The 26,246-nt window shown below is 39.0% G+C and overlaps 1 protein-coding gene and 1 non-coding gene across 2 annotated transcripts in view; both read left to right on the plus strand.

Moving 5' to 3' along the window:
- Positions 1-17: 17 nt before the first annotated feature.
- The window catches only part of LOC110950874 (trichohyalin-like), a 96,348-nt gene continuing 70,119 nt past the window's right edge, over positions 18-26,246 (plus strand). The window contains exons 1-4 of the mRNA XM_051940456.1: positions 18-562; positions 5,018-5,167; positions 19,486-19,556; positions 25,143-25,266. Coding sequence (XP_051796416.1) covers positions 326-562; positions 5,018-5,167; positions 19,486-19,556; positions 25,143-25,266 — 582 coding nt within the window. The 5' untranslated portion in view covers positions 18-325. The remainder of the gene's footprint in view (positions 563-5,017; positions 5,168-19,485; positions 19,557-25,142; positions 25,267-26,246) is intronic.
- Positions 608-689, plus strand: trnal-uag (transfer RNA leucine (anticodon UAG)). The gene has a single exon. It is a non-coding gene; the product is annotated as a tRNA-Leu (tRNA).

Here is a 26,246-nt window from a genome sequence, read left to right on the forward strand (position 1 = left end):
AGCAAGCACACTGGAGGTGGAAGCGGCGGTCGGTTTGGGCAATAATTCATGTGTAGTCCTCCGTTGTGGTAACGACACATAGCGACCAAATTGTTGGTGAAGCAACGGTAATTAACACAAAGTAACATAGATAATGTCTTACATGAGCTCAAAATGCAAGGCAGTTAACTTTTTTAAGGTTGTTCTACAGCTGTACAATAATGTAAACTGTAAGAATGCTCAAACATTTAACCAGAGTGACAGCATGTGATTTTTGATTAGCTAATTAGCTTTTTAAGGCTACGTGCAGTTCGTTTGCATCAACAACAGGTGCTTTACTGGAGCTATGCCAGCGACAAGCACACCAGAGTCGGGGGAAAACTCGAAGGTGTCGAGAGAGGGAAGTGAGACTTTGAACCTGCCCTCACCTTCAGGACAAACAGAGCTGGAAGCAGCTGACCAATATCCCGGGATAGACGCAAACAACATTAAACAGCTAATTAACGAGTTTGAAGGACTTTACAAGCAACGACTAAAATGCCTTGAGGTGGACGCCGCCATTTCAAGGGAAGAACGTCAACAGGTGAGCAGATCTTTGAAGAGATGTCACACAGGTGTGTAGAAATAAGGTAGCGTGGCCGAGCGGTCTAAGGCGCTGGATTTAGGCTCCAGTCTCTCTGGAGGCGTGGGTTCAAATCCCACCGCTGCCATTATGTCCTTTGTTAACTCAGATACAATGTAAACTGGTGTAACCTTAGTTTGGACATTAAGCTGAAGTAAACTGAAACAATCCGTGTGTAACCACCCTCGTTGGTTTTCTATAATTGTTGTGACAATAATCTTGCTGTCTTAAGTCTACTTTGTGTGTCATTGCATTAATAGATAGGTATGCACAACTGACAGTACATTGAGGTGTATAAAGTGATTTAGAGAAGCCTTTTTCCACATTCCGGCGATAATATTTATCATAAAACATCACAGAGTGCATAAACAGTTTGCTGACGGAATCACACATCCCCTTTCTTATTTACTTTGCTCATGAATTTTGCATCTATTTAGCTAAAAACGGAAATGTCAGTAATAACAAACAGCTTAGATTAGATTAACTTGACACTCAACAAAAAAAGAATGTAATCGTTTTTTCCCCACTTGACATTAACAGTTTGTTGCCCTCAGCGGTTTGTAGGAGTCTTTCTTCTGAGTTTATGAAATGCCTGCAGCGTCAAACAACTGCAGGATCCAAATGAAAGTCTGTAAAGCAAAACACTTTCTCATGTGGAACAGTGGCGCCTGTAGCTTAATTAAATAATTAGAAATTATCCTCAACATGGAGACATAATCACTTAATGTCCTGTCTGATCTTGCATGACTGGCGAATACTGTGTGGATGCCATGGTTCTTTCTGTCAGTGGGGTGAGGATATGATGAAGAAGCCAGCAATGTCAGGCATCCCAAGTCTGAAAAGGGCTGTTGTAAGAAATTGCCTGAACATGTAGCATTTGTTTGAGGTATAATCACATCAAGACAGTCCTTACTCTTAGATAATTTGTCCTAAATCACATTTGCTGTTTCTGTTAACAGAAAAGTAGGGACAAGCAAGTCACATGTTTAATTAGACAATTAAAAAATATTGACCTCCTACTAATACTGTATACTCTTGTACCTAAAGTAACATTGGAATCAAACTGTTCCTCACTTTACTGTGATCATTGTAGCCTCCTGGTAACCCCTCTTGCATTCTGGACCTGAAATTATATTCATGGGTTCAGCCAATAGCATGAAATATATATTTATATAAATCATTTACAAGCACAACATTCAGACCCAAAGTCTCTCCAGGATGTGTAGTTTTTGGCTTACATCTATTGTCATTAGGTTATCATTCATCCATTACAAATCAAAGAGCATCCTGTCCACCTTGACTTGAGCATCAGAAGATGACCTCTGTCTTGTCAGACAAATGACGAGAGGAAGCGCAGCGGTGCTTTCATAAAGCCGCAGCACTTGTAACAGGTGGCAAATTGCATTATGTTTCCATCTGAGCGGCAGAGATCAGGAACACAGATCCACACTCATATTTAAAAAAGAGAGGTTTCTAATCATCAGGATTGTCATGTGACATCATTTAGCTACAGAATGTAGCCTGTGTGAGCTGGACTGTGCATCAAAGCAAGAATAACAAGGTTTCAGAGATGGGTTTCGGTCAGCCGGCCCCAGTCGAGGGCCTACCTAACAAGGTTATGTGTTTAGAACCCAGGAGCTCCATGTCCTAAAGGTTGATGTGGGCAGTTAATCATAAAGGTTGTCCATTGAATATACAGCGCCCATTCTTCCATGAACCCATTGTAGGCTTATAATGTTTCCTAAAATGTTAAAACACTTTAGCAGCCTGGCAATTAAATAATTCATATAAATATATATTCATTGTCTTTTGCTTTAGGGCAGGTATCACAAATAGCTGTTCCAAAGCTGAAAAATACTTAACTAAAAAATACATTGTCAACCCTAGAATGTTACCTTAGATACTGTCACATTTGCCATCTTTGTAAAGTTACTTTCCCTGAAGCTATACATCAGTGTTTTGTTATGCATCAGGGGACAGTATAAACTGCTTATTGACTTTTTGGCTGTAGGGGACAAATGCTTTTGAACGCAGATGTACAGGTGCTCCTCTAAGGCAATTTAGTTCTAAAAAAAATTATCACTACCATTTATCTGCGCTGCAATCATTGTATATGTAGGCTATCTGGCTGACAGTACAATCCCTTTAAGGAAAAAAGGGCACAGTTTTGTTCTGTCTTTTTTCTTTTCTCCCTCTCTCTCTGTTTTTTTTTTTTTTTTTTTTAACTGAGATGGAAAACTGACCCGAAAGACAGTTTTGAAGAACTGTGAGGATTTAATATATAATATCTGTTGAGGAGCATGTTCGGGTGACTTTTTTTTTTTTTGTAAACAATGAAATTTGAACTTTGAATGCATTTTTTCAGAGACAAAGTAACAACAGGGAATAAAATCTTTCTAAGTCTGCCCTAACCTCTAACCAACTACCTACTCTTGTCTGCTCATGAAGTCTTCCTTTCTAATAACACAGCATGGAGGTCATCCATTGTGTATCTTAGGCAGGCTGCTGTGTGAAAACCAATAGCATCCGACCCTCTTGCATGGCAGGTTCAGCTTTATGGAGCGGCTTTGGAAAGTGTAACACTGTTTTAAATGTCAGAACTAATTTCATACAGCTATGAAGGGGGATATCTAAAGCGTGTCAGTGATTTAGACAAGAAATTTAAACAATGGTTTTTTTTTTCATAACGTTGCCATATTAACAACAAGCCAGTTCTTATAATGGAAGTGTTATTTAACTTAAGTCGAGCAAGTGTGAATTTTAACACGACAGACAGTAGTTGGCATTAGCTGTTGAAGATGTTATCATTTCTCAGGCTCCCTTAAAGGCTCTTGTGTTGTAGGGCGTACTCCAAATGTTAAAAATGGATAGACTACTTGTTTGGGTGGAAAGAGGGCCTGTGGCCATCAGTAGTAGATTTCACCACCAACACAATTTCTGCTGTTTTTAGGTGAGTGTTTGTTTCAGTTTGTCACAAAGTAAAAGAATCACAACCTGCCCTGCAAGACTATTGACTCCCTGCCCAATGTGTTTGTGTTAAATCAGATTCTCCATCTTAATGGAACTACCCTAAAGACACAAGGGTAAGATACAACTAAATAAAACATACATTTTCAGATTCTAAACCCTGTTTGTCTGGCTGTTATGTTTCCCTTGTGAGGCCTTCATTTGAGGGTATAGTCCTTGTTTTTCTTCTCATTCACTTGCTTGTCAAAGTGACGTCCGACAAACACTGATTTGCCAAGAGGGAGTACTCCATTTATAGGTCAGAGAACATGACTTACTGTGTTTACATCTGTCTCTTTTGAACTGTGTTCATCTTGCAACTAATTTGCAATAGCAGGTTATGTTCACTGTCACGTTTTTTGTCTCAATGCAGAAAGCAGTGAAATTAGGGTGGATTGGGATGTATATGTTGTTTGACTTCACTCTAGACTAGGGTTTGTGTATCTTCCAATATTGTAATTCATGTCTTAATTTGAACATTTTGTTAAAAGATATACTGATAACTAACACATCACAGCAAAAAAAAACAACATAAAGTGTCTTAGTAAGCACCTTGGCATTGATTCTACACGGCTCTGGAACCCTGATGGGATGGAACCCTACTTTTCCAAAAGATATCCCCTTATTTGGTGTTTTGGTGATGGTGGTGGAGAGTGCTGTCTTAGCATGTTGGCCCAAAATCTGGCACTTATGTTCAGTTGGATATAGAGCTGGTGTGCACAGACCATTCTGTGACTTTCCATGCTCTATGAATGGGGGTCATCATGGAAAAAACCATTCCCATCGGACAGAAATGTTTCATCTTATAAGAGTGATCACCCAGTACAACTTTGTATTGATTTGCAGTGACCCTTTCCTCTTAGGGGACCTAAACCAAGTAAACAAAATGTCCCACACCTCATATCAGAGACACTGAATTTACTCACTGTTGAGATTAAAAGTCCACATTTTCCCTATCATTGTCACCCATTTGAAACTAATATTCTTCCTCCAACATTAACCATGTACTTTGATAAGCCAAAAATAACCATATAAAAGTATATTATGATTATCATGCCACTATGGCAGATTGTAGGGAACCAAATGGAAAAAGTTCTATACATATTTTAGAGATAAGTTTCTTGTTAACAGGCTATTGTTGCATTAATAAAAACATAATTATTTTCCTCCCAAAGTGTATAAAACAAATCCAGAATGTCTTCATTTGCAAGAAAAAGAATGAAATGTTATTTTTCAGGGTCCTGTAAAAACGTGTACATTATTTGTGATTCACAGATTATGTGTGAACTTGTCTGTTGTTGTAGAGTGAGTAACACAATTACTATGTGATTCCTTGAAAAAAAAATTATAAGCATGAAAATAACAATAATTAAACTACTGTTTGATCCTGCTGTGTTGTTGTTCTTACAGAAGAAAGTGGATTTCCTGCAGTCTTACGTGAATGACCTCACAGACCAGAACCAGGTGCTGGCTGAGACCATTGAGGATTTGCAAAGGGAAGCTCGACACAAAGTTTCCAGTTATGGAATGAAGCTACACAGCTCTGATCATGATTTGAACGTAAGGCTTGTTTTTTTGTGTGTGTGTTTTTATATTTTAAATAGGTTTACAGCGATTTTTAGGGTATTTATTTCCATAGCAAATGCTTGTGTATTTGGAAAACTCATTGGTAGGAGATGTCTCTGTGACAAAAGGATTTCAGTGCATAGAGAGCCTTTATTTTACAGTGTACCCACAGTGCCAAAATGTCCATGTACATATAGATAGCATAAACTTGAAAACAACAATTTCAATTTCTGATAAAACAGAATTTTGTAAACTTGGGTGGTAATCTGTAAAGTTTATCTCAAGATACCCAGAACTCCCCTTGTGTGCCCACACATGTACGAAACAAGAGCACGACTTACTCATAATCTCAAAGTAAAGGTAAAAGAATAGTCAGACTTAGCTGTCTAGATGTAACTCTGCAAAAATTTGCAATGTGAATTTTGGATACAAACCCAACTTAAACCCTTTGGATACATTCAACAAACTGTTCTTTGCTACCTTTCTATATAACCAAAGAGATATACTTAGTATTCTGCAGTGAGTGGAGCAGCAGATGTCAATAGATTGAAAAGTTGTCTTGGAAATAATATCAACGTTGCATATATATGACGTTGTATGAAGGTAAATTTGTTTCTTTATTCTTCAATCGAAAAAAAAGTTGCTCCAATCGCAAAACATGTTTTCAATCAGAAAAAACTTCACTTCAATCAAAAAAAACATTTTCAATCAAAGAAAAAACTTGTTCAAACGCAAAAAAAATTTTGAGATCCCAAAAAATTGCATATAAACACGTTTTTTCTTTGATAGAATTTTTTTTTTGTTGAAAATTCATTTTTTGATTGAAGTCATATTTTTGGATTTGAGCCATATTATGGGTAGGACATTTGTTTCTTTATTACTCAATGAAAACAAAAGCAGCCCCAACCTCAAAAAATGTTTTCAATAAAAAAAGGTCACTTCAATAATAATAAAAAAAATTCAATCAAAGAAAAAACGTTTTCCCAATAGAAAAAAATATTTGAGACTAAAAAACAAATGCATTCGAACACGTTTTTTCTTTGATTGAAATTTTTTCATTATTGAATTCAGTTTTTATTTGACTGAAAATATATTTTCTGATTGAAGTCATATTTTTGGATTTGAGCCATAAAATGAGTAGGACGTTTGTTTCTTTATTACTCAATCACAAAAGATATAACTTCAATCAAAAAAAATATTTTCAATCAAAGCAAAAAAAAAAAAGTGTTCGGAGTGTTTCGACTTTGTTTTGGCATTCAAACACCTTTTTTTCCGATCGAAGTGAAAAAGGTTTTGAAGCCTGTTTTTGCGATTGAATCATTTTCACACAAACATCCCACAGTGGGCGGATGCTTCTCCATTGGTCGGACATGTTTGAGTGACAGGTGTCCACACCAATGACGAATCTCTCTCCAGAAGACGCTAGAAGCTAGCAACTTGTGTGCGGGGAAGTCAGTCTTTTCCATAGTCGTGTGTTTCTGCGGCTGACACTGCATCTGTGGTTGCATGCGAACGCCAGTACTTATTCCACCACCAGCTGCAGCTGCATTGTAGTATCCACGATACTGAATTTACTGTGAGTACAATGCCCTCAGCACACTTCATATTATAGGCTATATAAACACTGTTAAGCACGTTATATGGTTTATACCGGCGGATTCATGAGAATCTGAGCTTTCCATCGGCGTATAGTGTTTGTATATTCATGTTTGCAGTTTCAGACATTTAGCAAATTGCTTATGCAGATCTCAAAGTGAACCGCGGGCGGGACACTGAAGCGCAACTGAAGTGCAACGGGTTAATATAACGTGCTTAACAGTGTTTATATAGCCTATAATATGAAGTGTGCTGAGGGCATTGTACTCACAGTAAATTCAGTATCGTGGATACTACAATGCAGCTGCAGCTGGTGGTGGAATAAGTAGTGGCCTGCGCCTGCAACCACAGATGCAGTGTCAGCTGCACAAACATACGACTATAGAAAAGACTGACTTCCCCGCACACAAGTAGCTTCTTCTGGAGAGAGATTGGTCATTGGTGTGGACACCTGTCACTCAAACATGCCCGACCAATGGAGAAGCATCCGCCCACTGTGGGATGTTTGTGTCAAAATGATTCAATCGCAAAAAACAGGCTTCAAAACTTTTTTCACTTCGATCGGAAAAAAAGGTGTTTGAATGCCAAAACAAAGTCGAAACACTCCGAACACTTTTTTTTTTTTGCTTTGATTGAAAATAATTTTCTTGATTGAAGCTATATCTTTAGTGATTGAGTAATAAAGAAACAAACGTCCTACTCATTTTATGGCTCAAAACCAAAAATATGACTTCAATCAGAAAATATATTTTCAGTCAAATAAAAACTGAATTCAATAATGAAAACATTTCAATCAAAGAAAAAACGTGTTCGAATGCATTTGTTTTTTAGTCTCAAATATTTTTTCTATTGGGAAAACGTTTTTTCTTTGATTGGATTTTTTTATTATTATTGAACTGACCTTTTTTTTTATTGAAAACATTTTTTTGAGATTGAGGATGCTTTTGTTTTCATTGAGTAATAAAGAAACAAATGTCCTACCCATAATATGGCTCAAATCCAAAAATATGACTTCAATCAAAAAATGTATTTTCAACAACAACAAAAAAAATTTCTATCAAAGAAAAAACGTGTTTATATGCAATTTTTTGGGTCTCAAATATTTTTTTGCATTTGAACAAGAGTTTTCTTTGATTGAAAACGTTTTTTTTGATTGAAGTGAAGTTTTTTCTGATTGAAAACATGTTTTGCGATTGGAGCAACTTTTTTTTCGATTGAAGAATAAAGAAACATATTTACCTTCATAATGTTGGAAGACTTTATTTGAAAGCGAGAAAATAAGAATGAGTGAAAAGAACAGTTCATGGCTTACTTTTCTTTATTATTATTGTCTGTTTGTGTACACTAATGGAGGCCAAACCATCGATGTCTGTATAGAATCCAATCAGCAGAGATCACACTGAATATGGTTAACAGTCAAGTTCATGGAAATTCTTCATTGTTTAGACAGAGCAATACGACTATGTAGAATAATGGCAAACATTCTATAACGATACAGTAAACTCTTGGATGTGAACTGAAAAAAGAGTCCGGCTGTAAAGGTCTGCTCTACTTACAGTTGAAGGTTGTGGCCTACACCATTTTTTGTATGAAACTACAAATTATTATTCATTCTCAGTAAACTAGAAGTGGAAAGTTCTGTGCAAAATGTTCTAACAAACTTTAGACAGAATAATGCATTTTATTTTCCAAGATTGCATCAACACAATGCAGTACTAAAGACATCATCACCATGTGATGTAGTAACCTTAACATTATTGTTCCATTTCAGTTATGGCTGGGCTTCTATCAATATTCACTCTTCTGCATGGATTTTACACAGAGAAAAGTAATTATGGCCTATTATACATCAAAGTACTTACCTGCGATTATGGAGAAGGTCAGAGGGCTAGCTTTGTGTGCTCTTACTGCTTCTGCAAAGGTCAGTGTGATACAATGCTTTGCATTTCTCAGCATTCAAAGCTGTCAGATTTTTAAAACTTAATTTTCTTCATTGACATTGCTTTAGTAACAAAAAAAATACCAACGTTTTTGCAGTTTCTTTTCCATTGCACTTTCTCAGATGCATTTATTGAATATGCTATACATTATACAAGAAACATTTCTTACAATCTATAGCACAATACGTGCCTACAGAGAGGTGAGAGCAGCGGAGACATTTATTAATTTTAATATACATTATCAGTAATGGAATTTTAGACACTTTACTAATTTATTTGTCTCTCCTGCTGATTAAAAAATACAGATGAAGGGTAGGAGGTGAAGAACAATCTGTAAAACTCATTAAAGTGACATTCTCTTAGTTGCCAAGAGTCCTTCAGTTCATCCAATTGCTTAATTTTAATATTGTTGGAGGCAACGACAGCTTCTTTTGGCAGCTGAAGAGACACAGTGTGAGGAAACATAATAGTTTGTTGCCACTATCGACCCATTTTCAGAGCTTTTGAATGTCCATTTTCACCCGTCTTAAATGATGCTCTCACTGTCTGTTTATGTTACTTTGTATGTTTTTCGGGTCTAGATTGGTAAACGAATACAAACAAATGGACTGTCTCACTCAACAGTCTATTAGGGCAGTCAGGGGACAACAGTGTGTTTCTGCTCTGATGTCCATAATGTAAAATCCAATCAAATGAAGAGCATTTAGAACTACTTATGGACCGTTCCACCATGTAAACGATGCAATGAGCTCTGTAATAGGAGCTTGGCTAACGTCTGATTGAATCGTAGTGTATGGCCCTGTTGATGCACAATAGGACTGAACTGTAATGGACACTAAACAGAGTTTGTTTTGTGGTCATAATATCATGAAATCCAAAGCTTGTATTCTTTGTTCTAGACTGCTGCAATTAGCCTGTTGTCTATTTGTCTTCTACAGGCAGACTGATAAAGCATCGCAACATCCCCTGGATACAATTCAAACATGAATTCACAATACTTTGTGAATAATGCTGAATACCTGTCTTAACCTGACTTGAACCCTACCAATACCTTTTGCATTGGTAATTCTGTGAGTTTGTGAGATTTTTTTCTTTTCTATTAGTATTAATACTTTTGAGAACGTTATCTTGATGAAGTGATTCTCACTTGGAAACATCTGCATCCAGGTAAAACCTATGTTTGTAATTCTGTACGAAAACGACCAAGGTCTTTTCAAAGCATCATGCAACAATCTTGAACAGCAATAGGTATCATGCTTTGAAGCAGAGTAGTATCACAAACATAAGTTATTATGGATTCTCAAGTGTGTAGATGTATATTTGGTTGGCCTCCAGGCAACTAACTCCTAAAAGAGGATTGATCCACGTGGAGAACATTTATTAGTGGTGGAGTTTTAGCCCTTATGGTGCTGATATAATTAATGGTTAGATTTTTTTTCCAGCTATACTCTGGTTGGACAGTTTGGGTATTATTAATCACATAATTTAAAAACCAAAATTGCACTTTATTGGTCCTTTTAGTAATGTTTCATTCTAAGCAGGTGAAAGACACACAGACAGCTATAGAACAACTTCTGGAGGTGGCAGAGATTCAGTATCTTGTTTAAAGATGCATTTACTGGCTGGACGTTTGCTAGCTGCAAGTTTCAATGACAGTCGGAGGATGAATAAAGCACTTGTCCCTAATTTAAGACACCAGTGCAGGGCCTGATCAGAATGTACAGTTTACACCGTGTGTGTGCGTTGCTGTAGCCTGAGGATCAGAGCTAAGGCTAGCTGACCCGGCCATTGCTAAATGATCAAGTGGAAAGTCGATAATTATTAGCAGCTTGCTTTAGCATAACCATTGTGGTGACAACACAGATTGAGGAACAGCTGATTAGTTACCAAAGATGGCAACCAAAACAACTTTATATTGGTTAGTGCTCGTTGGCACCAAGGGAATTGGAGCAGACTTTGGTTACATTATCCAGGAAAAAGATTGAATGAGCTGCAGGCTGTGGGGATCTGCTGGGGATATAATTAAAAACTGATGTGAAAGTACTGTCAACACCTCCTGATGATGAAGGCCCGCTGAGGACATCACTGAAAACTTGCTGTCGTGAGACTAACAGAGGACATTTTTAAACGAAATGTAAGGACCACACATCCAAATGACTTCACACTCAACAGGACACTTCCTTTGGTCATCGGTAATACACCTGCGAAGGGTGAAGTAGATAGGATTCAGAAAATGTAAATAACCAGGCTCAAACTTCTATCAGTTCATGTCATGAGTTTTTTTATTTGTCTTTTCTCGCAAGAGATTACAGATCAAAATTTCATTTAAAAAACATCCTTAATCATTTATCATGACATTGCTTTCTGCATCCTTCACCTGATATGTCTTCAATGGACCATTTGGCACATTTTGGTGCTTTGTGTGAATCAGTGTGTCTGCTTGTTATGGGCCTGTTATTGTTGTAATTCCCACAGTTTAGCACTTGGCCAGCAGGGCAGTATGGGGGGACTGTGGGCTGCAGGGGTGGGATCAGGATGGATCAGAACAGATCAGTAGGAATCATTTGGGATCACAGGCCTTCTCTTTGATCTACTCATCCTGTCATCTCACCATTCCCACACACTCCAATTGTTACCATTTCAATCACATTCAGAACATCCCCATGATAGGAAAACACAATTTTGAGACTGTTCCTGCATTGGAAATGAATAATATTCTCTTGTACTGTGGCTTATATCAGAAATATCCCATTTATTAAGGTTCCTTGTATATAAAAGACAGGGTTAACAAACAAAGGCCTAATTTCCTTTGCCTTGTTTGTATCTGAGGAGAGAACAAATAGGTTACAACAAGTGTTGACAACAAAATGCTAAGTGAATGCCAGAAATGTCTCCAGCTGTGATGAGAGACCTCCTGTTTTTTCTCTCTCTCTTTTTTGTGATTCACAAAGTGGCTATTTATGACATTCCCATAAACCACAGAACAGGGGTTATTAAAATCTTAAGGCCTGGGAACCAAATGAGAAAATTGGTCTCATGACTTAATCCATGCTAATGAGAACATAATTTTTCTTGTCATGCAGAGCCTTCTTCATAGTAGCACTCTTAAGACTCATTTTGCTTCCTGGGCTGTAGTTCAAGAAAACAGTACAATAATGAAGAAGCCTGTAAGTTACACCATCACTGTTGGTTAAAAACCTTTTGATCGCCAAAAGAGGAACATTTCTGGAAATAATAAAACTTTCAGAATGACCACAAGTTATTGAACTCATACAGTGGGTTAGCTTCACAACTATACATACTGCTATATTAAGATCAGCTTTAATCTATTTCCATGTGACAGTGATGACTCAAATACAGCTATTCAGCAATATAGTTCTAATAGCATTATGCAAATAATTTATTTGGTATAACTGATTAAGAACAGAGTTATTTTGGTTAGCAATTTCTGCTTTGGACCGGAGGACCCTGTGGCTGATTGCTCTGTTTGAGTCAATGAGAGAATGTGGAAACTCAATTCAAGTCTGCATTAAAAACAGTCTCTGAACTGTGTGACCTTTATCATTCTCTCCCCCCTCTCTTACACACTGAAGCATTTGCTTGTGTAGCAGCTGCTTTAAGGGAAAGAGGGACTGAGAGTGAGAAAGGGAGAGCAGGGGAGGTCAAGGGGTTGCGATGGTTGACTATGCTAATGCTGTTGTTAATGACTTTGCTGTGAGTGATAATTGATCGTCTTCATTACCATATTAACTCCACAGCACCCCAAAGCCCCAAGTCTCTCCCCCTATGCAGGATGCAGTAATGGATGCCCCTGTTTGATCCTTGAAATAATGAACTAATTAGCTTAATTAAAATCAATAGAGGTGCCAATACCAGGTTAGACGTTTCAGGGACGGCATCTCTATCTGCAGGAAAAGGAATTTTCAGATAGAGAGGGTGAAACAGGATGGATGGTAGGGGGTTAGAGGAGCGATTCGTAAACAACAGGAAGGAAAAGAAAGAGATGAGGAGCAGAAGGAAGCAAAAGGGGTTTGGGGAGATGGGCAGACACTGGGGCAGTATGAAAGGAAGAAGATGGAAGAGGAATTGAAGTTGAATGGAGGAAGAGGAGTTGCAAGTTTTAAAATGTAAGATGGAAAAATGTGTAGACAAGTGTGAAGACAACAAAGCATGAGGGAAAGAGACAGAAAATATCAGAGGAATGGAGGCAGCCAAAGACAGGGGAAACTAAACGAGAGAGAGAGAGGGCGAAAGAGGTTCCTAATGCTGATTTATGAGTGCTTGACGGTCGTTAGCTGGAATAAATGGCTTGTAGGAGTGGCTGCAGCATTACTCCCTGTACAGGATACTAAGTGCATTGTAAGGTCAGCCATAAGGCCAAACTTACATATGTAGTGCCCTGCCCTTGTAAACCTTTGTTAATATATCAGCCACAGGATGGAACTGTAACGAGTCCATCTGATACACCACGATGGCTGTGGCTCCCTAACCTGTATGGTAATTATTTTACTTCAGTTTTATATAACGAACAACTCAAAGGTTTCGTGAACAGAACTTTTACAGTGGGATAAAAGCAGTGGCTGTTTGGGATGAGTGTGCTTCACTGAGGTGTCGTCCTGAAACAATTACACGGTGAAGTGATTAGCTAAGTCAAAGAAAAGCAGTCAACAACAGTTTCAGTAACTAATTCATTATTTAAGTTACATTTAAAAAAATGTGCTTGGATCAGTTTTTTAATGTGATTTTTTTGTTGCTTCTCTCAGTTTTGAATCTTCATAGAATAAATATCAGATAAGGAGTGTTGGTCAACCAAAACAAACAATTTGAAGATGTGACCTTGGGCAAACTTTGATGGATATTTCAGTTTCTTGAGATTTCATAGACTAAATAATTAATCAGTGAATTATAAATAATGAAAATAAGGTGGTTAATGTTATTTGCAGCTCTGACACAGTCCAAGCTTTAGTGTTTTGTGCATCATCTTGTAGACTGAACTGGCTGGCTGTAGAGGTTCATTAAAACACTGGTCCAGCAATTGCAGGATGTAAAATACTTCTTTTAATGTATACAGGGACAACTTATAAAAATGTTTAATTTGCAGAAGATTGCATTCATGAACCAGACATTGTGGATCTGGTATCAGCTTACAAATTATTAGTAAGTTACATTCTGCCAATTGTTCTGCAATACACTGATGCAGTACACATTGTATATATTTTTTGACAAATTTTAAACTTATAGGAAGTTACATTGTAACTGTTGTAAGAAATGTGTGTGAACTTGTACTAAATAGTTCATCCAGTGCATTTGACGCCATGCTATACATTTTCCATAGCCAGTGGCAGCAGTAGATGTACACTCAACAAAAATATAAACGCAACACTTTTGTTTTTGCTCCCATTTTTTATGAGATAAACTCAAAGATCTAAAATTTTTTCCACATACACAATATCACCATTTCTCTCAAATATTGTTCACAAATCTGTCTAAATCTGTGATAGTGAGCACTGCTCCTTTGCTGAGATAATCCATCCCACCTCACAGGTGTGCCATATCAAGATGCTGATTAGACACCATGATTAGTGCACAGGTGTGCCTTAGACTGCCCACAATAAAAGGCCACTCTGAAAGGTGCAGTTTTATCACACAGCACAATGCCACAGATGTGGCAAGATTTGAGGGAGCGTGCAATTGTCATGCTGACAGCAGGAATGTCAACCAGAGCTGTTGCTCATGTATTAAATGTTCATTTCTCTACCATAAGCAGTCTCCAAAGGTGTTTCAGAGAATTTGGCAGTACATCCAACCAGCCTCACAACTGCAGACCACGTGTAACCACACCAGCCCAGGACCTCCACATCCAGCATGTTCACCTCCAAGATCGTCTGAGACCAGCCACTCGGACAGCTGCTGAAACAATTGGTTTGCATAACCAAAGAATTTCTGCACAAACTGTCAGAAACGGTCTCAGGGAAGCTCATCTGCATGCTCGTCGTCCTCATCAGGGTCTCGACCTGACTCCAGTTCGTGGGCAAATGCTCACATTGGATGGTGTCTGGCACGTTGGAGCGGTGTTCTCTTCACGGATGAATCCTGGTTTACACTGTTTATGGCAGATGCCAGACAACGTGTGTGGCGTCGTGTGGGTGAGCAGTTTTCTGATGTCAGTGTTGTGGATGGAGTGGCCCATGGTGGCGGTGGGGTTATGGTATGGGCAGGTGTCTGTTACGGACCAAGAACACAGGTGCATTTTTATTGATGGCATTTTGAATGCACAGAGATACCGTGATGAGATCCTGAGGCCAATTGTTGTGCCATACATCCAAGAACATCACCTTATGTTGCAGCAGGATAATGCACGGCCCCATGTTGCAAGGATCTGTACACAATTCTTGGAAGCTGAAAACGTCCCAGTTCTTGCATGGCCAGCATACTCACCAGACATGTCACCCACTGAGCATGTTTGGGATGCTCTGGATCGGCGTATACGACAGCATGTACCAGTTCCTGCCAATATCCAACAATTTCGCACAGCCATTGAAGAAGAGTTGACCCCCCCCATAAAACAACACTGCACATTTCAGAGTGGCCTTTTATTGTGGGCAGTCTAAGGCACACCTGTGCACTAATCATGGTGTCTAATCAACATCTTGATATGGCACACCTGTGAGGTGGGATGGATTATCTCGGCAAAGGAGAAGTGCTCACTATCACAGATTTGTGAACAATATTTGAGAGAAATTGTGATATTGTGTGTATTTTTGTTGAGTGTATGTTATTTACTTGCAGGATATGTTCATAGTTCCATTACTTTACACTTGATTCAAACGATCACTCAGATGATCATCCATCCATCCATCCATCCATCCTCTATACACCGCTTTATCCTCATTAGGTCGCAGGGGGTGCTGGAGCCTATCCCAGCTGACTTGGGCGAAGGCAGGCGACACCTTGGACAGGTCGCCAGTCTGTCACAGGGCTACATATACAGATAAACAAGCACACTCACATTCACACCTACGGGCAATTTAGAGTTACCAATTAACCTTTGCATATTTTTGGACTGTGGGAGGAAGCCGGAGTACCCGGAGAAAACCCACGCATGCACAGGGAGAACATGCAAACTCCATGCAGAAAGATCCCAGGCCCACCCCGGGATTCGAACTGGAATCTTCTTGCTACAAGGCGAAAGTGCTAACCACTACGCCAGCCCACTCAGATGATCAGTCAGGACAAAATATAATCCACATTTTTACTCACACACTTGCTGTAAACATGCATGCTTTGACATATAGAACAAGAAGCTACCTTGTTCCTTCCAGTCACCATCACCATGAGTTGCATTATCCCAGTTTTTCATCATTCGCTTTCTGTTGTGATCTGGTGACTCACGCACACACGTTCCTGCATTTGTTTTTTTTCTCCTCTGTTGCTTTCAGTTGACCTAGCTCCAGAGGGAAAAAAAAGGATTGGAGTGGAAAAAAATGGAATGATTGCGTAAATGGATGGACTATTTTCAGATAGAAAAGAAACAAGAGACGGGAAAGTGTGTGTGGTGGTGGTGACGAGGGGGTGTTAAGGAGGAGGCGTGGGTGAGGGGCAAATGATAGAGACAGGAGGAGACAGAGAATGTGACGAGGTTGGAGGCTGGAAACAAAGGAAAAGAAATGAGGGGAAAAGGGAGGAGAAAGAGGAACTATGGCAGTGGAAGACAGAAAGGGAAGTGTTTCTGTGAATGGCTGCTGGCTTTTTTAGTTTATTTCCTACTGCAGAAGTACTGCTATTTTGCACGGGTTCTGCTGTTGCTAAAAGTAGCAGCTGTTTCACCACTGTTTAACAGAATGGACCTGTAGGATTTGTTTGACTATTTCCTCCATCTTCACCAGAGATTGTCACGCAGCTTGACTTGTTGTAGACAGTATATGTACGATAAGAATGCATTGCACGTCTGTTGTTTGTTTAGTAATAAAACTAACTGAGATGTGCTGTAATATTAATGTGATGCACTCTATTTCTCTATGGTTTGCCTCTTTTTTTTCTCTCACTTTTGCCCACTTCTTCTGATTTTGACCATTACTTAATATTTTTCCTCACCACTCTTCAATGATACAGTTGTTACACCTAAAGCACACAAAGACAAACACACACATCCACATAAGCCCCCCACTAACAAATGAGTTTACCATGGTCATAACCTACACAGGGCTCATTATCATAGATTGCAGGCCTTTTCATAAAGCTGAGACCACTGGTGACGGATTACTAACGGGATGGACACACACACACATACGCACACTCACACACATCGTGGTCCGTAATGAGACCTTATTCTGGACACCCAGCCCAGCTGCCTGTAAATTACAGCCGCCACTCTACCATACATACTTAATCAGCTAATGTTGTTTTATTCCTTATTATTAATTTGCTCCTGTTTCTGATTTATCTAAAGCTCTCTGCATCACACCAATATTTTGTCTCCTTTACAGTTCACAGAGGCAGCGAAAGAGAAAGCTGTGTGCTTATTCATGTACTTAGGGGATTGCATCTGTAATGAATTGACTGGCTGTTTAGGCATACATAACACAGCCTACTACTCACCTTAATAATGTAAGCAGGTCGTAACTCCTGCTAACCCAAGGGTATATAAGGCATGCGTACACACACGCACAATCACATCCCCTAACACACACAGCCTACCTATATTAGCCACTGACCTCTACGTTTTCCAGGTCCTCTCATTGGCACATTGCAGCAGCATTGGAATCTGAATGTTTTATGATAGGGGGGGAAATGTGTGTGTGTGAATGTGTAATTGTGTGTTGTATGTGAATTGTTGACAGATTCATACTCATAGCCAGCCTGTGCCTATTCACACTTTGGCTTTTTATATTATTCTCATATAGAGCAGTAATGGTGCACTTGTATGCGATACATTATACAATACACGCCATCATTTAGAAAAGATCTTCACGCTGAAATCAGAAGGTTAAGTTGAATTACAGTCAGTCAGTTTTATAAAACACCTTCTTGTCGTCATTGTTTCAGACATGATGTACCTGAATGGAAACTAAATTAGTTTTCATGAAGTTCATTGTACAGTGAAATCAAGAATGAGGTGGGAGAGCTGTTTCTCTATCATTTGTGGTACGCTCTATTTAAAACCAGTGTCCTAAAAAGCAGCTTGTTCACTTGTCAGACATAAACACAACCAGTCTGCCAGCAATATGCATCAAATATTAACATCACATTTAATGGACTGAATTTCATCTTTCCATGCGCACCAGTTTCTCTTTTGGATATACTTTCATGTGTATATTTGGGTTACTATTTGCCTACCCTATATTCTGCATACTGTACATACAAACACACACTTAACATATGCATAATTGAAAAACACACACACGCTCCTACTCAAAGCACACACACAAACAGACACACGTATACTCACACAGGGCTATGTGTTGACCTGTGAGTCATTGCTGTCAGCATTGATTTCCTTTTCCCAGAGTGACCCCTGTCACCAAAGCGATAGAGTGGCCGATATTTCACCAGGACTGCTGGGTCTCTCTCTTTCCGCCAAGCCTCCTGTCCTTCTCTTCCTGTATGTCTTTTTCTTTATCTTCCCGTTTCTCTTTTCATCTCTTATCTATGCCTCATGCCATTGTCTGTTTGCTTTTCTCTTTTTAATAGTCCACTTAATGAAAATGTTGGACAACTGTTAACTTTTCTCTCGAGCTCAGTTCAATGATGTTTCTGCCACATTTTGATCTGTTTCACTGCTTTTTGAACTGACCTCACGATAACTACGTTGGAACGTATTTGTCACTCATCCTCAACAACTGTTCAGTCAGAAAAAGAGAGACACACAGAGTGAAAGGTGGACAGGGTGATGTCAAGTGCTTTTTGAGACCGAGGAATTGTTCTGTATAAGCAGAAGAGTGTGTGTGTGCGTGTGCGTGTCTTTGCCTGTGATTTTATATTCTTTATCAGTATCTCTTGTCTCCCTTGATTTCTCAAACTCCGTCTCTCTTTTCATTGTCCTCCTTTCAGAGCAAGTGACTCTCTCCACTAATATTTCATCAAATATATTCTATTTAAATCCCCAAAGAGGAAAGCCAAATTATTCAATCATTAGAGTAATCATATCTTTAATTTCATCTTTGATTCTTTCGTATATATTTGATTTTGTCAGCTTTTTGATTAGATTTTGCTTATTTGTATGCAGTTGTCCTTGTTTTGAAAATGAGCAAAATAGAAAGCAGGGATTTTTTTTCTTGACCCTCCAATAGTTTATTTATGCAGTTGCACTTTGTATATTAATGTCTTCAGCCCTTTTCCAGTGATAGTATGATGATGTTGCTGTGGTCAACAAGATGCAAATTCGTAGCAATTTGTCAGGGGTGACACACTTCACACCTTGACTCCAGGGGCTGTCAAATTTCATAACATTTTACAGCACCTTGGAAAATCAATTTCTACTAAAGTATTTTCCTTTACTAGGCAGTGACTAATTAATAAATAGAGCTGTGTTGTAGTGAAACCGTATCTCTGTTAAGATTGTTAAGGGTAAGTTTGGAAAAGCTTCAGCTTGTCATGTCATGCAATTTAGGTCACACCATTTGGTATTTTACTTACTGTTATATAACTACACTTCATTAAAACAATTTTGGAGCGGTACACAGCGGTACCTATAGCTTTGATTTTTTGCTCGATAACCAGGGTGTCTCCCTGTGGAGATTTGTACAGTTTTTCTGATCCCAGTTCTCTCTCCTATAGGTGTCTGAAGTTAATCTGAAGACTTTGTTGCTGGATGAGCTTATGGGACCAATGGTTCACATCCCACACAGGTATGTAGAGTGTGGCTAATTTCTAATGATTATTAGTTACTCACCTTCCCTCCGCATCAATGAGGTATTTTTTCTCTCAGAAAAAGTTTGCTCTTTACTGAAATAACTAATAACTTTATGAATCAACCACACACACTCACTCACATATCCAGGTGCCTCACTGTGGAGAAAAGAAATGGAGTTGGCCTTAGGGACTCTGTCTATCCTTAGGGAGGATGAGCTCCTTAGGGAGTCACTGCAACACCACTGTCCCCATGGCAATATGCAAATCCCTATATGATATTTCCCACCATGCAGTGCTTGGAGGCCCCTAAAGACTTGTTCTGTTTCTGCTTTAGACCTTTCTGGAAAGACAGGTTTTTATTTTAAGTTTTACACATTTTGACAAAACTAATGAAAGAAGTGTCTTCTGAATTGAAATCTTCATGCTCATACATATTTACCCATTCCACAGTTTCCCTTCACTAGCAAGACACCTGGACTCACAAGTCTGGGATGAGGTTTGATGTGTGAATGATTTGAGTGCCGCATTTTGGCAGATACAAATAAAACATTTAAATCAACAGACCCCATGCCACTACTGTATGCTTCAATATTATTTCTTTATATTTTCATGTTTTATAGATATCTTGTGCTAATAAGTAAAAGATTCCTGACAAATGCTTGACACTGTATAAATCAGTTAATTTCCAAACATAGGAATAGTAGTGCAGTCAATTTTTTTTTTTTTTAAAGCTGTCACATGAAAACTAAAAACACATCCAAATATGGTCAAAAGTAACAGTCAGTAGTTTGACAGCCTGCAGTGCAGCCAATTAAAGCACCCAGCCAAGCAGAAATCAGTGGTCTGGCACAATGTGGCACAGTTGAGTTTGTGGCTGAACAGGGTTTCTTTGCCATTCCTGTAAAAGGCACTGAAGGGCGTGATGGATCCTCACTCAGCGCTCTCGCTGTCAGAGATGTGGGGATTTGCATCACACCTTGAGCGTTTTAAATGGCTGCACATATAATAATAAAAAAAATGAAATAAATGAAATGAGTAAATCAGGTCTCATGAAATGAAATGACAGGCAGGTTGAAACAGCGGGTGAGTGTGTGTGTTTCTTGCCACCAGCGTCAACATTAAACACATCAGATTGAAGCCACCCTCCAGGGTAGCATCACTCAGCCAGATGTGTGTGAGGGTGTGTGTGTGTGTGTGTGTGTGTGTGTATATGTGTGTGTATGTGTGCGTGTACATGGTGAAACCTAAGCCTTTTATCTACTTTTCCGTTTCCTCTGTTTTTTTGTTTATCTACAAATTTATTTATATATTTCTGCTGAAATGGTGTCTCACACACACATTGATCTATCGATGTATTGATGTGTGAGTGGGTGTCAGTTTTTTTTATTTTCCATCTCCCCCATTTTTTTTTAATTATTTCCCTTAGTATAATCTCCTGCAGAGTTTTTTATTTTTTATTTTTTACACTTGAGTTAACTTGAGTGCTGTTTTCCTTTGCCAAAAGCAGTCAAATGCTGAAAGTTAGTTAGGTGTGGAAAAAAAAAGAAAGCTTTGACAGAATATCCTGATTCTCATTTGGGAAAGGTAGAAACTTAACTTATTTCACACTCAGGCAGTATCCCTTAGTGTAACTGCTCTAATTCAGAACTCCAAACTTTTCTCTGTTAACAGAAGTGATAAGATATTTAGGCTTTAAGAGACTGGAGGTTCATCATTGATACATTATTATTTTCCTCGTGGCTTTGCTTTTTTTTTTTCTATTGTCCAGCTGTTTTTCTGACAGTCTCCAGACACTTCCCTTACCGTTTTCTTCTTTGCACTGACAGTAGTACTGTAGATGCTACATTACTTTCTACCTCTGTCTCTCTCTCTTGCCTCTGTTTCTTTTTTCTGCCTACCTCTCTCCCCCACTTCTCTCTCAGGACGGGAGGAGGATATGTCTCTTTTTCTCCATATTGACTTTCCCAGGTCAGGCTCCTCTTCTCCTATTAGGCCAAGCTAACTGATCAATACGCAGGCCTGGTGGGCTGCAGTGTGGACATGTAGACAGGCACACACAGCAGGCTGTGCCCCGGCCAAGTGCCACACTCATTAACAAGCACACACACATGCACACACACGCACACAGAAAAAGCTTGTATACACATGCATCCACTCATTCACACACTCTCATGAATATAAACTAATATATTTTTTATCAATATTTACACCAAATTTATCATGATACAACTTATAGTGTCCTACAAGCCCACAATCTGTCATAAAAAAGTCGCAAATCTTAACAAAACTAATCTAATGTCTCACTTGACAAGTCAGTCATGCCTAAATCTTCATCCACTTGGTTGCTTTTCTGTCAAATACGGAGCAACAAGAAACTCCTCCTCCCCTCTCAAATCTTCTCCTTTTTTCTCCTCCCCTGCTGTTCTCCCAGCTGGTGAGTTGTGACATCTGCAGTGCTGCGACATGGATAAGCAGCTGCCAGAGATGGAGCCAGGGAGGGAAGAGGGGAACGATGGAGAGAAGACAATGCAGGAGAGAAGTGAAGAAGGAGGAGGGGGGTTGCCTTAGGAAGGAGTGAGGAGATGCTGACAACCAGCAACAGTTAGACGTACAGCGGGGGGAAGACACGGTCGCGTGTGCGCGTGCTTGTAAAATCTGTCTACGTCTGCGAGTGAACCGGTGTGGGCATATGTGCATATGTGTCTGTGCATGGCAGCGTGCCAGGCGGTGCCATCTGGCTGCTTGACAGAGCTCTTCTCATTAACAGGGAGGTTAATTGCTGTGGCAGCACCCAGGCTGTGTCAAACATCACCCTGGGGACGTGGCGGCAACAGACTATCTGCATGTTTGTGTGCGTGCATGCACCAACATGTGTGCGTTTGTGTGATTAAGCATAAAACGCGGCGCTGGAAACCCCAGAAGTCTTATCTGAACATAAAACTGGTTAACAGCAACCTGCAGTGTATGAGCCCTGACACGTGAGGAAGGTAGCATAAGGGACCTGTGCCCTGTGTGGGTGTGTGTGTGGGTGTGCGCTTTTGCATGCATGCCAGTCTACATGCATGTTTATATTAGTCTTATGAATTATGCCTTGTTGCTGTAATGATGTAGAAAGAATTGGGTTTACGGAGCCAATGTCTATAGCCCTGAGGGCAAACACATATACACGCTCACACACACCCACATGCACACAGGGTGGGGGGAAGTGGTGGCAATTTGCATGTTATTACTGCATATTCATGACTAATTTTGTTAGCCTTGCTTAATAGGCCTGAGTGACAGCTTGAGAAATCGAGAGCCTGCTTTAATATCACACACACTCATGGTGATACACACACACACACACACACACACACACACACACACACACACACACACACACACATACTCTCTTCAGTCAAATTCTCTCACCCTGCTGTCTGTCCACACGGTAATCATAACAACACTTAAGGCTTTAAATAGGAATTCCCTGTTCATCTGTTGGTTTTGACATTGTGTCATTTGTTTTGCACGAGTATCATATATAACACTATAGTAAGTTATATAGCCGCATTTGTTACATGCATAATCATGACCTACAATAATATGCACACACATCCACACACCCCACGAATGGCATGAATAAATTTGCATTCTGACTTGTTGCAGATAGAATTTCCCGCATGTTTCCGTATTTATTTTCCCAAAAGAAGTTCGAAATGTTTGAAATTCAGCATCTTGCTCTTGTAAATTAATTCAGTTTCATCCATTAATGGTGCAGAAAATAGAAGCTTATGTACCATTAAGTAATACAAATGGTGCTTATTTTATTTTTTTAAATCTTTGTTGACTGCATATTAGGTTGTTGTGCGTGCATTTGTGTGTTTTTAGAACGAGTCCTTCGCAAAGTCAAAACGATGTTCCTTATCTCAGCCAGTGAGTGTTTTCTGTAGTACACGTATGCATGTATGCACTCAAATACACACACACACATAGCACTCTAAACCCGCTGCCCCACTGTGCAGGTGAAAATAAGGATGAAATTGGCTGCAGTTGCTTTTCGTTCAAAACCCTCTTTCGATTTTCAACTTGTCCCCATTTCAGGACATTCGTTTCCAAAGCATCTCTCCTAAATTTGGGGTTATTTAAGCATTTTTCCACCAAACTGACAAGAAAATAAGTTTTGAAATTGCTAATATTCAGACCAAGCTCTTGCCCGCTATTTAAAAGGCCCTAAAATAATGAGAAAAATTGTGTCATAATGCAGCTGTAGAAGATGTCGTCCTTGGTTATAGTTGTAGTTTATGAAAGTGAAATCTGTATTCTATCCTACTTTTTGGAAAAGAATGCCTTTCTCTCCACATTTATGTACATGCATAGGCTCCTGTACATGCTTAGGAGGAGACATAGATTTCATACATTTGTGCTCTGAACAGTGATAATTCAACACTAAGGAACGCTGTAGTTAGAATGGATTTTTTAAAAAGAAAAGAAACATCAAGTGAATTAATAGCAGAGCAGTGCATACACTTTCACATTCTCTTATAGACACAGAAACAGAATATACTCTAAAGTCAGTATTTCACATTCTCCTCTGTGGCTTTTACTCCATTTGACTGAAAAGTTGTTTTTTTTTTTTTTCCTGAAGTGAAAGATTTAACTCTCAGCGCTCTCTATCCACTCACATGTCACTTTTGTCAAATCTTGCCTTTCCGTCTCTGCTTGGTGCGAAAGTGTAGACACGCTTGATCAAATGTGAGTTTAACATTTTTAATCTGCGCAAAGTTTCATCAGAATAGCTCATCTCATGAGGCTGGTAAATATGAAATTGTGTGTGTGTGTCTTTGTACGTGCCTGTGTGTTTGTGAATAGTACCACACAGTACGTATGATCTGTATTTTTTTCCCTCTTTCCATCTTGGGTGTGTGACAGCTGTCACTGGTGACTCAGAAAGGTGTCTGGGCAGAGTTAACGTATTTTCACCGCTGGGAAACAGACACACACACACTCACAGATAGACACATATCAGCTCTAGCTGCTGTCACCTAGCACAAATTTCAACAGGCTCAGCATCTCTTTCCTGCTTTTGAATTAGATTTTTTTGAATCACATTTTACCCTTTATGCACACACTGTATGCTGTTCACATATTGCTTATTTGTTATTTTACTATTTTATTAGAATGGATTAAAGTAGGTAATTAATCATTTTAATTAACAATCAAGGTTGGTTTAAGGTTTGACTTGTGTATTATTTATGTGATTAATACAGTTTACCGGTTTAAAGACTGGCTATGAAAACAATGATGTACACAGCAATTGCTCTGTTAAAATTTTTATGTATAGTGTATTTAAATGATATAAGGATATCAGGTTTTCGCCTCTGTAATTTAATTATACATGCACTGGAAACAATACTTGTGGATGCCGTTTGTCAGCCACTTGTGTAGTAGTATGCTCCAGCATTATGTTACAGTCCATATGCACTTAAACATGACCAGATGTATTTCACTAATGTAAGAATTTCTGTTGTTCATCTTTTAATCTGTTTTTTTTTTTTGTCATCTGTCATCCTTTCCCTCCTTTCTCCCTTTTTCTTCTGTAGCACTGGTTCCTTGGTCCAGATTGCATCAGAGTCAGAAGACCTTGAAATCCAGTTGCAAACCAAGGACATAGTCATCTCTGAACTTGGGGGGGAACTCAGAGAGAATTTACAGCAAAATCAAAAGGTAATTGACTCACCTTGTCCTTATTTGAGCACATTACCGTCAATGAACCATCAGTACCACACCACAAAACTGTAAGACATTATGTCCAGCAGTAAAACTTTTTGTGAACCAACCTGCCTATTGGTCAAGATATATATTTTTTTTTAAAAATCTTTCCTCTGTTTCCCAAATATACTTGAATACAGCATATTGAGATTCCTTATTTTAAACAACGTCAAGAAAAAGAAGTCTTATTATTTCGCAGAATTTTTTTGCTGCAGTTCTAAGATGGACTACACGATAAAGTGACTTGTTAAGGAGACTTTTTGCAGCTTGCTTATTATTGTTTAGAAGTCTGTCTGAGAAAAACAGAGAAGGAGAAGTCTTTTTTTTTTTTTTTACGATATTGGTTTGGCAGCTTTGCTACAAGCGCTCCATGTGCAGCCAGGTTTAACAGGAAGCCGTGGCGTGTGTGATGAATTACCAGCATATCTCAGAGCTCTGGGTAACAAACATGGCATCGCCGGCCGGGATTAAAAGGGAGAGTTTTTTACGGCCTTCCCACACCTCCTTACAGGGTGTCACTAAATTATACCCACTGCTGTTTTACTGTCTTCTGTGGCTTATGGTTAAGACACACGTAAACACACACAGACTTGCAGAAATGCACACACACCCACACCCACACACACACTTTTGCTTGTGGTAAGCCCAGGCTTGTTGGTTGTGTGTTGGCTGGTTACTATTTGTTTATGCAGCTTGTGAGTTGACTCATTTGCACTGCTGCTAATTAGTGGCTTGTGTGATTACAGAGCCTTAGAGAAACAAGTAGAAGAACTGGAGCTTGCTCTCTTAATCAAATTTTGTACAAATGTTGATATATATATTTTTTTAATTTTGTTTGTGTTTCTGTTTAACTAGTACGTCTGCCATGCAGATGCTCAAAAGGATCTGCTGACACAGTCTCACATACACACACAGAACATATTGCTTATTAGCAC

This window comes from Acanthochromis polyacanthus, chromosome 20 (genome assembly GCF_021347895.1).
Source record: "Acanthochromis polyacanthus isolate Apoly-LR-REF ecotype Palm Island chromosome 20, KAUST_Apoly_ChrSc, whole genome shotgun sequence".
Lineage (NCBI taxonomy): Eukaryota > Metazoa > Chordata > Actinopteri > Pomacentridae > Acanthochromis > Acanthochromis polyacanthus.